Here is a 14,543-nt window from a genome sequence, read left to right as displayed (position 1 = left end):
AATGCAATATGCAAGCGTGTACGAAAATAAGCAAAATGAAGATGACCTGTTTCCGTGGCTTGCTCATGTTGAGCGAAGAGGAAAAAGTGCCACAATGACACTGATAAAAAAAGGAAAAAGTGTCAATGTAATCAAACACAGGAAAAGAAAAGGGTCAAAATGTTGCAAACAGAGGGGAAAAAATATAACGTGTTCAATTTGGCTAATTATCGACAAGCCAGATAACTGCACAGTACATAAGATAATTTTTTTGTAACCAACGTTTCTGACGAATAGTTTTATTAAATTTGGAGGTATTAGTCTGTTTTTTGAACGATAGAATTTCTGGTATATTTCTGGTATTTTGAGCTAGGCAATCTGGTATTCTCGCCAAGAAAAAACCTGGCAACACTGGTGCGCTGCCAAGGAAGCGCCAGTAAGTCTTTCGTTGCGTTGTACCTACCGTTCTTTGTTTTTGTAGCTGGTTTTAGCTTGCAAGTTGTAGGTATTCTCCGAAGTCCTAAAATATATAAGCTCAAAAGTAAGTCGTATTTATATTATATTAAAATATATTTGAATGCCAGAATTTAAGAATTACATTTTAATGCTATGAGATAGTCGGGACTCGGGATTAAAAGTCAATGGAAGGGTATGGTAATCTTTCTTAGACCTAGCTACCTTCTTCCTAGACTAGAGATCAACAATACCTACAAAATTATTCAACCGTATAATTTTTACAATGAATATCTTCTGAAAGAAAAAATATTTTGTTAATTATTGCAGAAAGTCTCACTATTTTAATAACACAACAACTACTACCTAATTAAGTAGGGAGTTTCGATTTGTCTCTTGTGCTGGCAAGACGTATAAGACAGTCTAGCGTAAACAATCTGTTTAACAGTTAGCCAAATCTTAAAACAGCTCAATCTTGCCGATTTAAATGAACAAACATAAAAAGAAAGATTTTCAAGCGCCAGGGCCCCCTGGTGGAGAAACGGAATGTGTATCTAGAAACTTCATCAACCTCTGCCATGTCCAGGTGCAACGGCTGGCCTGAAGTGAGGTCATCTATGCATCTATAACCCGCCACCACCACCTAATTAAGTAGTTGTTGAGACTTGAGATTGGTAAATAATTACAACTTAAAACTTATAGGGCATAGGCTACTGGCCAGTACTGGGTACTGGGCTACTGCTGCTACTAGCATAAACTAAAGGAAGTTTAGAAGTTATAATTTTACTAGCTCCAAAAAATCCCTGAAAATAAATTTTGAACAGTGATTTGTTTGAACTTTTGAAGAAGTACTTCTGAAGTTCTGCTAATGATGCGTAGATAGTTGAAATAGTGAGTAGTGACGTCATATTATTGCGCGCCAGATTCCTGCAAAACACTAGGTCTGGTGAGTGGTGGGCATAGTGCCATAGTCCACTATGCAGAGGGTGGACCGTGGATGCAGCGTCGGCAATATATGGATTTTTAAGCCCAAAGCGTCGCCGGCCATTTTAAAGATGCGTCGCCGGGTAATTTTTAATGAAAAGCCATTTACGCTGAGTAATGACAAACTATTTACAAGCCACGAACTTATTACAAGGTTGCATGCACGTGTTACCCCAAATAACTAATTTTACCCTAAAAACAGTCCGGTTGTACAGCAAGTGTCAACTGAACAAGTAATAAAGCAGTCTGACTGCTCAGTGCTCTAATGCGACCGAAACTATGCAATCGAAAAAATGTTGTTTACATTTTTTGCGGGAACTCATCGCAACTGATTTCCGGACAAGCTTTGCTGCATCGTAATCCATCCAACGTACCGGAAACCTTACTTTTTTTCTAAATAGTTGGCTGAAGACTGAGAAATATATTAAATGCAAGAATTTCAATCTAAATGTGTCGGCAAGATCTTCTGAAGGCAAAAATTTTGCCGATAATGCATTGCCATAGGTCTTTAAATCTTTGTTCACTCTCTGCACAGTGGGGCATAGTGGCAAAGCAGAGAGCTTTTTAGACTCTCCCTCAAGTTCATTTTTGAGTCCTATAAGTAGACAAGTAAAGCATAGTGGCAAAGCAGAGAGTTTTTTAGACTCTCCCTCAAGTTCATTTTTGAGTCCTATAAGTAGACCAGTAAAGTATCATGCATAGTGGCAAAGCAGAGAGTTTTTTAGACTCTCCCTCAAGTTCATTTTTGAGTCCTATAAGTAGACCAGTTAACTAGTATCATGGATACCAGCATTATCATACATAAGAAATTGGTTAATATCTTGAGTAAATGAGGAGATTGAAAATGAATTGATTCTAAAAAATTTCTGGTTTGTCACTATGGTATCATGGATACCAGCATTATCATGCTTAAGAAATTGGTTCAAATCTCAAGTTTTGGGGAAATTAAAAATGAACTGATTCCAAAAATAAAGCTCTGGTTTGCCACTATGCTGGTGGGAAAATGTTAAGATCCTCAAAGCAAAAGTCCAAGTCAACTAGCTAGTGAGAAGTTACTGAGGACATCAAAACACGTGTCAAAGTTGATAGTTGACCTTGCTCTACTATAGTATATAGTGATAAACTTTGTGTAGAAAGAATATTATGGTTTGAGACTTTTAAATAAGTCTGTGAATATATTAGGAATCCTTTAAGTATACCGTCAGGCATCAAGTGAGTCAACCGGGGCTACTCAGGACAGGCGGGGTAAATTGGGAGTCGGGACAGTCCTCCGACCATAGTGACAATTGACAAACCAGAGATTTTTTAGAATTGGTTCATTTTCAATTTCCTCATTTACCCGAGATTTACACCAATTTCTTATGTATGATAATGCTGGTATCCTGGATACTTTACTGGTCTACTTATAAGACTCAAAAATGAACTTTATGAAGAGTCTAAAGAACTCTCTCCTCTGCCACCATACCGCCGACATGACGTAAAACTGTTTTAGTTGCAAAACTAATTGGAATATTGCAAAACTAAATATACTATATAGTGGCGTAAACATCAACATTTTTCCTATCTATGTAAGATAAAGGAAGTTCAAAAACACTACATTTACTAGCTTTGAAAAATTCCTGAAAGAATGGTGAGAAACGATATTTTGAAAAGTTATACTTCTGCTAAGGTCTGTAGTAAAAAAATATTTGCCGTACGGTATTTAAAAATTTTGCTTAGAAAGAAGTGGCAGACAAGTGTCAGCATGAAAACTTTATTTGCAGAATTTACATACCTCAATCCAAAAAAAATGGCGGCCATTTCCGCACGGCAGGGCTACTCGGGACACCCCCCTGGGGCTATTTGGGACACCCCCAAAAACGGCATTTACAGTAGAACCTCAGTTAGCAAAGGCTCCAGTTAAGAAAAAAATTGATTAAAAACAAAGAATATTGATTACATTTACCTCGTTCAGCGAAAAAAATCACTTATCGAAAAATTAGTGCATCATCAGTTATCACAAAATTGTGCATAGAATGTCATATATAGAATTGTGCACCAGGCATCATAGAATGAAAAGTAATTGACCTAAACTATGATTTATTTCTCCAAAACATATGATGGTTGTCACTAAAACATTATTTTCTGTTTCAGGTATGTTTTTCATGATCTTTTTTTATAGTAAATTCACTTAACCCAATTAAAATGGTATGAAATTACAAGCCATCCTGTAAGCTTACAGATACAGAAAAAATGCTATACGGTTGCTGATATGAAGCTTGCAGTGGACAAGGTTGTTGTAAATGCTCAATGGCGTGTTCATGGATATGGTAATATTGCATCAATAATACAGTAATTAATGTATATGGTAATATCATATTAATAGAGGAAAAATGAGTAAAAATCGCAGGAAATGTCATTTATCCTACTTCTACATCATCTACAATGAAAGAGGAGGACTTCAGAGTACTGTTAGTATTAGATGAGTACACTCTGCATGCTTAAAATATTTTAAAATGAAGTTTTATTCTAAGTGTCCCGAATAGCCCCATTCAACAGGGCTACTCGGGACACTCTTTTTTTGCTTCTGGCACCTTACAAATAGCATATGGAATTTTTTTGGAGAAGCCATGTGATAGCCCTTGCAAAGAGCTTTGAAATGAGCCTAAACTTGTTTATGAAATGTTTTATGGTAAGAAGTTATGAATGAAAAACATTAGAAATCGTCCGGAGTAGCCCCAATTGACAGTAATACAAATTAATAATGCATCACTGGCTCACTGTTTAAAAATTTACCATTATTTGATTAAAGCTATGGCAAATGTAATAAAGGTTGATACTTGACAAGCCAGCATAAAATTTGTAATAATCAACATAGCTGAAAAGGACTTTAAGCAATGTGGGTATAAATGAAATGAGTGAAGAATTTTATTGCCCATTTCATCCTGTTTTTTTTTTTTTCACAAAAAGCCTGGGTTTTTTAATATAACCCAAGTGGGTTGGGCAATTAAAAAAGCCTGGATTTTTTGCTACCCTGTTGCTAAGTGCTCAATCTGATTTAAACTTGGCTCATTTTTTTGTCTGAAGATTGATCTTTGTTAACCATTTCAAATTGAAAGCATCTAAAATGCATTGGAAAGTTTATTTATGAGACTTTTTTACTAAATTACTGAACACTTAATTTTCTCTTTCATAATATTTCTAAAATTCTATTTTTCAGAATTGCTTCTACCACCAAGCCCTGCTACAAGTATGAGCCTTCCACCTGAAGGAGATGCAATTCAGCTAAGCAAAATGGATGTTGATTCATCACAATCTACTGGTTCTGCAGTTGATGTTCCAGATAATGAAGCTCTGAAAAGTATTGTTGAAGGAATGGCCTCATCATCTGTGGATGAAAATGCTTCTGGAGCCAAGCCTAAAGCAGATGCTGCTGATAGCATCCCTTCATCAAGCTTTGCCAAGACTGCAATAAAAAAACAACCTTTGTGTGTTCTTGTGCTTGGAATGGCAGGTTCAGGAAAAACTAGTGTTGTAAGAAGACTCAGTACATATTTAGCCAGTGCTAGGAAGCCATTTCATACTATAAATCTCGACCCTGCTGTCAAGAGTGTGCCATTCATGCCTTACATTGACATTAGAGATACAGTCAATTACAAAGAAGTTATGAAACAGTATGGCTTGGGACCAAATGGAGGCATTGTCACATCTCTAAATTTATTCTCTACCATGTTTGATGACGTTTTGAAATTAATAGCCAAGAAAGAAGACCATTTGGATTATATTATTTTTGATACACCTGGTCAAATAGAAGTTTTCAACTGGTCTGCTTCTGGCCCCATCATTGCTGGGGCTCTTGCATCTGTTTATCCAACAGTAATTCTTTATGTAGTTGACACTGTTAGATCAAATAACACTCAAACGTTTATGGCCAACATGCTGTATGCTTGTTCGATTCTTTACAAGTACAAGCTTCCATTCATCATTGCATTCAATAAGATAGACATAACTGACTGCAAGTTTGCATTTGAATGGATGCAAGACTTTGAAGTGTTCCAAGATGTACTGGCTGAAGAAAGCACGTTTTCCTCCAACCTTACCCGCTCCATGTCACTCGCCCTTGAAGAATTCTATTGCAACATCAAGGCTTGTGGAGTGTCCTCTTTCACTGGAGAGGTGGGTTGCTAAATGTAATTGTAATAAACGTTCATGAATAATTAAAATGCTTACTAGATACCATGTAACTTGATGACTAGTGTAAAATATAGCCCATGACATGAATTTTTTTATGTATCTTTTTATGCCAAATCTTAAAATAAATTTGAGATCTATTGTTTCTCAACTATCAAATTACTTTTACTTACAGCAGATTTTTATGCCTAATATTCAATTTCAAAGAGAAGGTATATTCTTGATGACAAGATTTTTCTCTTACTTTCTTCTAGTGTAATTTTTTTCTTGTGTCAAAGCAAAAATATAATTTTGTTGATTCATGTCTATCAACTTCCCGTGGGCATCATCTAGTTAGCAGTCCTTGCTTATTTTACCAATCTATCTAAAGGGTATGGCTGACTTGGTGGAGAAGCTAGCAGAGGGTGCCATTGAGTATGAAGAATATCGAGCAGAGTATGAGCACCTCAAAGAAGAGTCATCGAAGAGGAGAGAAGAAGAGAAGAAGAAAAGTATGGACAAGTTTAAGGCTGATATTACAGCTGACGGTAAAGAACCCATCAGCGTTGTCCGAGATGCGATCAGGTAAGATGAATAAAGATTTAAAAGCTAATACAATTGTTAAAGATACGTTACTAAGGAAAACCCATAGGGCTTCCATTGAAGTGATTTGAATTGAACCTTGAAATCTTCCCTACCAAAGTTCATATCTTAGCAAGCTATGAGCAAATAATAAATAACTAAACTTTTCCAGCTGAAGTACCGTACCCATAGTAGTGAGTAATTTTATTATCAATCGTAATTTGATGGAAGCAAGTAAAACTTTTTTTACCGTTCATTCAGCCATCTATTATACCAATTTTTAGTTCCACTGTTTGTTCTGAAATAGGTACCAAACTTGCTGTAAGATAAAAATCAAATGTCAAAGTTACGTTATGCTCAAGCAGGCTAAAAATTTGTGACATTTTATTCTGTACGTTTGACATGTAAATTATTGTATAATAAACTTTAAGTTTTTGCCTTTTTCCACTTTGATAGCATTCTAATTTACAGTATTTTCGTAGTACCTTGCCCTGCACCTTTTATTTTATTTCCAGAAACGAGACAGAAATGCTGGTCAACAATTACCAGTCGGACTCTGGGAGCGAAGATGAAGAACTAGACGCCGATGATATCGAGGAAACCAAGGAGATTGAATCATTCCAAAGCTTCCTCAGGCAGCAAAAAGAGAAGGCCGAACAGCAAAGAGCTCATAAAATAAGAGAGCAGAACCACCAAGCAGAATGAAGTGAATGAACTAATAGTTAAATTAGGTTGAATTTAAGTAACGCGAAAAAAAGAAGACTTGCTTCTGTTTACATCGACGATCAGGAAGGCTAAAGAACTGTCTTATGATGGTCATAAATTATTAGTGGTGTACGTACTTTGGTTTAGTTTGTTCAATTTATGAAATTTCACAGCTTAGAGCTGATCACAGCCTGCAACTCAAATAAGTTATGAAGTGCTATATTTCGCACTACAATGTTTCCTTCTTCAGTTGAATATTTCTTTGTCTTTTGGTTGAACTGCTACACGGACCAAGTTCACTGTTGTCTTGTTTCTGAAACCAATGACAATATTGCCTAATTTTGCTATACTCGCGTTTATTCTCAATTGGCAACAAGATACCGCTATACGGTACTGATATCTCTTTCTGCCAAATTACGTTTCAATTCTTAAACATTATCTCCAAGAATGATTTTTTTTACTGGGAATGATTCATTATGTACGCAACAGCCATTCTGCTCTATTTTGTTCACTTTGACGAACGTCGAATGCAACCCCACGATGCCCTGACTTCGGCAACCCTGCTCGTTGTGCAACATGTTATTTTCATTGTGATGAAGGGATATTCATGTAATGAAATGCAAGATGATAGCAAAAACTGCTACTGAGACCATTTTCTTATTATTTTCCGAATTCACATCCTCGATTGTTTGCATGAGGCGTTAGGGTGCGGCTGGTAATGAATATATAGGTATTACCGGAGTCGTTTTTTGTATGACATTTATAGATGTCCACTCATGGTATTCATTTCTTCTATTGAAAAATTCTTGTGAAAGTACTTTATTAAGTAATTTATTCACAAATGTTTGTGAAAATGCATTGAAGATTGCTACTTTCACTTGAATAGAATTTGATCAATTATTTTAAATTGGTCTGGAATCTGTCATTCTGTAGCACGAAAAAGATCTTGGCTATTCTTCCTCTCAAACGATAATTTTCTGCGGCAAAAATTTCATTGCCATTCTCTAGCAATAACGACCATTTCCTATAACCGAAGATCATTGCTAAAATTTAGCTCTAATAATTTCCCATAATCAAAAATATTTTCTATCCTTCAACACAAACCATCATTTCTGCAACAAAACATCATCGCTATTCAGGGCGTAGACGCTTCTAGGCCGCCGTCTTTTTATAGGCAAGAATTTGTCAATACAGAAAGGAGTTTTCGTCCGTCCGTCTCGGTCGCAAGGTGCGCTGGTTGACACTGGCTCTTTGCCCGCGCTGCTATTTGTTTGCCTTGGTAATTAATGGGGACTGTGTGAATGAGGAAGTGGAGAAGCTATCCGATCCACCGAGTTTGTACTTCGTCTTTCTACGTTAGGATTTTTCCTAGCCTTGGGGTTAGAATTTTTTCGTTCGACTACGACAGATAGAATTTCACCAGACTTGGTCAAGTGGAATCAACGCGAAGACTTCTTTGTGATATTAGCTTCATAGTTTCCAGAAAAAATCTGTCTGAGTAACCTTTGGAAACGATTAAAGACGATTCGAACGAATAATTTTATCCTTCGCAGTTGTTGATAACTATTTTTGAGTCACAAAAACGGCTCCTGAATCATGTGGACGCCGTGAATCATTTATACGATAAAATCGCCGGTGCGGAACGTTCGTTATCAATGAGGGAAAATAAGTGATCTTGTTAAGTACTGTTAGATAAGCGCATATATCCGCGTTAGATTGATGCATAGAAAGTCAAAAATTTGTTGTATAAAAATTTCTTCAAATGGAAACGCTTCTTTCTGGAGGCAAAGTCGCACAATCACAAACATAAATCGACGGCTAATCTTTTTAGTTCACGAGAAGATTTGTTTCAGGTGTAAAATTGTAAAAAAATCGGCGCATTAGTTCTAGGTCGTGAGTCCCATTCCGGTGCCAAAGTCAGCAGACAATGTTGTGCACGTCTCAGGCTGCCTTGGCATGCGCGTTATAGGCAGCTTATAGCCCATAAGATGGGATTACCAAGACTATTGGATTACGGACGACATCGCGAAGAAGGTAGGTAACTCGAGCTTCGAGTTTCTCCTTCTGAGCGAACATAATGTGGCCTTCGACGATCCGAAAAGATGGCGTGGCGATAAGTGACCATTTTACGTGAGATCTCAAATTTCGCTGGGTCGTCATCACGGCTGTCAGCGATGCGTGTTGGACTGTTGGTCGTGTATTACATCTGGAGGTCATTTTGAGAGGTGGAAATGGAGGTATTTATTGTTTTTTTTATTGATGTCATGATGCTTTTTTGTACTGCTTCCCTTTAAATTATGTAATATGTATACAAATACATGTATCTTAGGCTACTATTGCAACCAATTTAATTGTAACGGAATATAATACCTACTGAATATAATACCACCTAAAGTAACACTTGATTTTTTTCATGTTACATGTTTGAATCTTCAAGATTCTTTATAAACTTAGTTACAGAATCGAGAAAATATATCTTAGAATTTAAAGAAACCTTTTGTACCATCGTTTCTTGTAAAAACTTTTTTGAGTTTTTATTCGTGCTAAAAATTGTTTAATGACAATTGTGCAGTTGTCTGTTCAAATTGCTATTAAGTGGTCTGTTTAAGTTTGTTTAAATTACTATTTGAGCAAACAAGCAATTGGCGGCTCTTCGTATATAATGGAGCTTGCTTACCCACACTAAAAACGTGATATCTTTTATATTTTTTTCAGATATTTCGGCAGCTGCAGACTCATGAGATTGAATTAGTGGCAGCCGTGTACACTCTCAAAGTTAGCGTATCAAACGCTGCAGAGATGCTGATCGTGCAGGTCATGTCTAAAGCGCAGATACCATCAAAGCGGCATGCAAATGTAGGGATAGAGAAGAGGAACCACCCACGCTCGTTGCCAGATGCCCCTATAGTTCCTAGAGCTAAAGTGCTCACGTTTCTGACCTAGAGCGCCGGCCAAAGACGCCTGTGCCTCAATCTAGTCGTGTTTTACTCCAACTCGATGCCCCAGGGCGACCCCTCTGCGACCGGGGGCCCTTGTGCAGCCTTTAGTATTCGTGTTCACGAAGGGGCGCAGCTGGAAACTAATGAAACCTCAGACGTATATGGTCCGAGAGCGTTCCGCTTGCTCGTACCTCCGAGCACGCAAACATCAGTGGTCATTTTTGCGAGCGGTTGCTCACTTATACAGAGCGCCGCATGAAGAGCGCAACTTATTGACCGGGCTTTGCGTAAAAAACCGTCTGCGCTTTATCGCTGATCTCGTTATTCCTAGGCTTGAAGAGACCGCTTCAATTAAGTGATAGGACAGAACCAAAACAACGACTGTGGAGCCTAGAGATGAAATGATCAGCTTTGGCGAAAATTGGTCGTATTTTAGTCGGTTTAGGTGGGGCACGAAAAATACGACCTGAAAGATATGAAGTCCCGAGTCTTGAACTCTACCCGTAGGCTTCTCTAGGCTAGTTGATCGATAATTGAAGTGAATAGAGGAGAGCTTGCCTTGATTTTTTTAATGAAACCAAACATCAATATACATCTATTATCTTGAAACGAGAATTATTTTAGTTTACCACCTTTCTTGAAAAATTTTACTAAACAAACATTCACTGCTAAAGTTTTATCCGTTTGATTTGTATGATTGCATTGAATTCGATATGAATGCGATCGAAATTAATTTTTTTTATCATTGATAATTTCAACGTGAACGAAACAAATTATAGTTTTTATAGTGTAAAATTTAACGCCCCCTTACCGCCTGACATAAGTAACCGGAGCAATATTGTCACAAGCCTACCCAAAAAGGATATATAGCTAGTGAGCGCAAAATGACTTGCACTGATGATTGCCGCCGCGTACGACAACTTCAAATTGTTTTCTGTTGCGTACAAACGTCCTCAGGTTGTTACACTCAATAGTTTACGTATAATTTAATTTGAAAGTTATATTCCCGGAGAGTGACATACAGCGGTAGAGGGTTAAATTGAACCCCAAGAGATCTATAATGATAATTTCTGTTCCGTTAGCTCTCCACGCACTGGTTGTTTATCACGATTATTCATCTTATCATTAAAGTAAATTATTCAGTCACGATACTTGCATATCTTTCATTGTAACCATGATGAAATTCTAGCTTCGCACACGGGAAGTCAAAATGAAAAAAGAACATCTACACAGCAGAATTTAATTTCCAAATCACTAATCAAAATTTCCGTTCGATAAGTTATAGACGGAGGAGTGTCATCTCCGTTGTGTTCGTGCTCGAAAACATGAACACATAAAGTGTCAATTTCATCCGGTCGACTAAAAATGTCCCTCTCGGCACCTTCATTCGTCGTGAGCAATTCTCAGACGACCATCATTTACGATGCGTTCCACCTGTCGACCGGCGAACCTAAGTTGAAAATTAGGGAGGCTGCGGTGTTTCTTGGGTCTTTTGCCATCCATTAGAGCGCACTGGTCGAGGTGCCATTGTTTTCTTTAAGAAGAGACGCGCTCCGTCTTCGCCAGTGTCGAGATGTCTTTTACCTGCACCGCTTTGAATGCTTCCTCTAGTTTGCTGTTCTTGTTAGTCTGGAGTTGGGGAACGGTGCCTTCAAAGCAGCCACAGCAGAATGGCTCCAAAACACTAATTCAAAAGCATCGAGCTAACAGGGCAGGCATGACTGCGCATAAATTTACTCTAGAATAAAGTTTATTTTGTCTTCTTGCGCGTTTACTCCACCTTTACAAGTCACTATTAAAGAATAAGAGTTGTTTTCCCGTTTATGTTGAAAAGGAAATATGTTGAAATTTGATTTAAATGGATACAGCGCTAGCTCAATAGTAGTTACTTTTTTTCTAAATATGGGAGCTCTGGTTCTTGGCCCATGAAAATATCCTACCTGCTCAGAACTTGATGTGTGTCATGTTATGTTGCTGACATAAAAGATTTGATTGCTTTTGACCACCATATCCAGCTGAGCGGCTTGGACTCGTCCGCTTCAGAAGCACTTCTTTTCCTTCCATTTTAAGACACGCACTTGTCGGTCCGGGACGTTCACGCGCCCGAAAACTTACCTCATTTATCTTTAAAAGTTATCTCAGAGCTTTACCAAGTTTCTCTTACCTCTGCTGTGTAGTTGGTGTTCTATTCATACCAATAAGGGCGATGATTCGATTATTATTAGATTGTCGATGATTATCATAAACCAGTGACACACAATTAAATTTAGCAACTTAAATTGCTTTTGTCACTTCAAGAAATTGTGGGAAAAATTAAAATTTCACAGAGTTGGATGCTGTTCTAAAAGAATCTTATCGATATTCTACATGTAATATCAGCAGTGCTCTATTTCTCCACCATGAACTTCATGTTCCTTCACCATATTTCTAGCGCCATTGTGAAGCAGGAGAAGGAATTCTCAACGTCGTGAACAAGGCTTGGCATAGCACCTGATTTCCCACAGCGAGTGACGTGATCACATCCTGTGCCTCGCCGGTGCGTGGGTAAACGGTCGCAATGGCATTTAAATTGCTCCTACTCGTTATTTCGGCTTTTCATTTCTATCCAAAGGTACAAAAAAAATTTCACAATAATCACTTATCTAGTAGTGATGACGAAGATGAAAATTTTCCTTTTTCAGTTTCTTGATTAATGAACCACCCGTGGAGCTTTCAGGATTAGCTGTCATCCTGGAGTGAGCCTCTTTTCAATTGAATGGCTTCAGACTAATGAGCTCGATGGGTTGATTAATATAATTGTTTTTGGATGAAGTAATTCTGATTGATGGGCCACATTTTGTGACTCACTCTAGGAGCCAATTAATTTAATTGTTGTTCTCATGACATAGATTTTCATTTAGGAATGATTCTTCAACATACTGAATCGAAAGAGTTGAAATCAAAATTATTAATTATAACAGAAGGAAAAGGAAAAGTAAATTGGTTCAGAACGCAGTATTTTATTAAATAGGATGTGCGATTACATAGGTTATCGAACATTGGTTTATCATGACTTTAAAATATATTACACAAGACGAAATGTATTACACAGGTCGGATAATTTTTCAGCTGTAATTATTTTAAGGCATACAATTTAGTTTAATTCTAAGAGTTTCGTTCACTCTATGGAACTGATATTATCTGGAATGCGGAACCTATATTTCACTGCTTAGTAGGAACAAAATAATGTGTTCATATTTTCTGAACCAACACGTTGTTGCGTAGCAACCGCGTGTTTGTCGAGCTCACTGGAGTACGGAGCCACACGAGAGGCAAGAAGATAATCACAAAAATAACACAACAATACAAAGGAGTGAAGGGGGGGTTGTGGATGAGGGGAGGAAGGGTAGGCCCCGTCGCGTTCAACTTCTATGGTCCCTTCGCGTTCAACTCTGGTTTTCTTGGTAACCTGAACATGATATATGTCGGGAAAGAATATTATACTTATTGCAGAAATGCATCAAGACACATTCTTTTGCAGTTATTTTTCGAACGACATCCTTGCAATACGAAACTACATAGAAATAAAAACCTATAAAGGGGTCATGCTTTCCCACGTGTGGTCCGCATATTGTGCAGCTGCGGATCAGCGGCGGGATACACAATGACGCTCACTTCCTCTCTATAGAATAGCTTGCGTAAAACTCCATCAACGAATATTCCTCTATTTCTAAGATGATGAAAAAACGTGTAGATAGAATTGCCTTGCACAACGGTAGTTCATTTGCCGCCTCCCTCGGTTGCTGTGCAGACCAACCGACGGTTTCCCAACACCATTGAAAGGAAGCTGTTGCAGGATTTTTTTCAGGGATTGCTGCATAGCTAAACATGGATGGGATACCAAAGTTTTCAAAAGATCTGCGTGCATAACAGAACTATTGAAGGCACGATAAATTCCTGATAGCGCTGGTATACTGCAAGGGACCAATCTCTGCACGCTATATCTTATATACATATATTAGTCAAAATTTGTGTGTGTGTTTTAGCTACTTATACTTAGCAAATATACTTATACTTACAGCAAATACTTGGGGGCTATTGAGGTGCATACTCAGGATACTTATCGTGTCGGGATATTACCTAGAATTTAAATTTTATTCATAGTTGAAGAATAGTAAGGCATTTCATAACGGAAAGGAAAGGCTTGAGTTGGATGATTGATTTCAAATTGTTTAGTGATTATTAATAACAAAGACATGGAATAGATTGTTTATAATTTAAAAAGAAAGTCAAATGGGAGTTCTGTATTATATGAAAAATATTTGTGCAAACGGGTCTTACCTTAATTTGATTTTATTCGAATTTACTAGATTCGTTATGACGAAATTCGAATAAGGGTTAACCGATCCCCGCGGGAAAGCAGAGCTAACCTATTAGAGTGATGATATAATTCTATGTAAGTGATTGATTAATAAGATACAATGATATTGTGCAATAAATTCTTTCTCTAATCGCTGTCCCTGGAAATTATTTGGCTGAAATTAGGTTAAAAAACGTTTGAAATAGCAATTGTGTCAAAAATAAAAATAAAATACATTGTTAGATATTAGTGCAGCGTCTGACTATTAGTACAGCATTCACATACAGCATGTGAATGCTGTACATATTAGTGATATTAGTGCAGCATACAGCATGATATTAGTGCAGCATTCACATATGAAATTCAATTAGCGTCACCGGCAGCGTTATTGTAGATTATCTTCTTGATAAAAT

At 37.4% G+C, this 14,543-nt stretch overlaps 1 protein-coding gene across 2 annotated transcripts; it reads left to right on the top strand.

Annotated features, from left to right (window-relative positions):
* The first annotated feature begins 407 nt into the window (after window positions 1-407).
* LOC108677186 (GPN-loop GTPase 1) lies at window positions 408-7,504 on the top strand. Of its 2 annotated transcripts, none has more exons than XM_018165359.1 (4): window positions 408-415; window positions 4,616-5,571; window positions 5,957-6,150; window positions 6,663-7,504. In XM_018165359.1, exons 2-4 carry the CDS (start codon window positions 4,648-4,650, stop codon window positions 6,850-6,852), a joined length of 1,308 nt encoding a protein of 435 aa, XP_018020848.1. In that variant the 5' UTR covers window positions 408-415; window positions 4,616-4,647; the 3' UTR covers window positions 6,853-7,504. The 2 variants fall into 2 exon arrangements, with proteins under 2 accessions (XP_018020848.1, XP_018020846.1); XM_018165357.1 differs by lacking the exon at window positions 408-415 and adding an exon at window positions 422-520.
* The last annotated feature ends 7,039 nt before the right edge of the window (window positions 7,505-14,543 follow it).

Source organism: Hyalella azteca, unplaced genomic scaffold (assembly GCF_000764305.2).
Source record: "Hyalella azteca isolate HAZT.00-mixed unplaced genomic scaffold, Hazt_2.0.2 contig6587, whole genome shotgun sequence".
NCBI lineage: Eukaryota > Metazoa > Arthropoda > Malacostraca > Amphipoda > Hyalellidae > Hyalella > Hyalella azteca.
This window is presented reverse-complemented; position numbering and strand designations above follow the sequence as displayed.

What these genes read in the sequence shown, in the direction of transcription:
- LOC108677186 (XM_018165359.1), top strand. Translation starts at nt 4,648, where the DNA reads ATGAGCCTTCCACCTGAAGGAGATGCAATTCAGCTAAGCAAAATGGAT. An exon ending in TGTCCTCTTTCACTGGAGAG is followed by an intron (nt 5,572 to 5,956) that starts GTGGGTTGCTAA and finishes ATCTATCTAAAG; the next exon opens with GGTATGGCTGACTTGGTGGA. An exon ending in GTTGTCCGAGATGCGATCAG is followed by an intron (nt 6,151 to 6,662) that starts GTAAGATGAATA and finishes TTTTATTTCCAG; the next exon opens with AAACGAGACAGAAATGCTGG.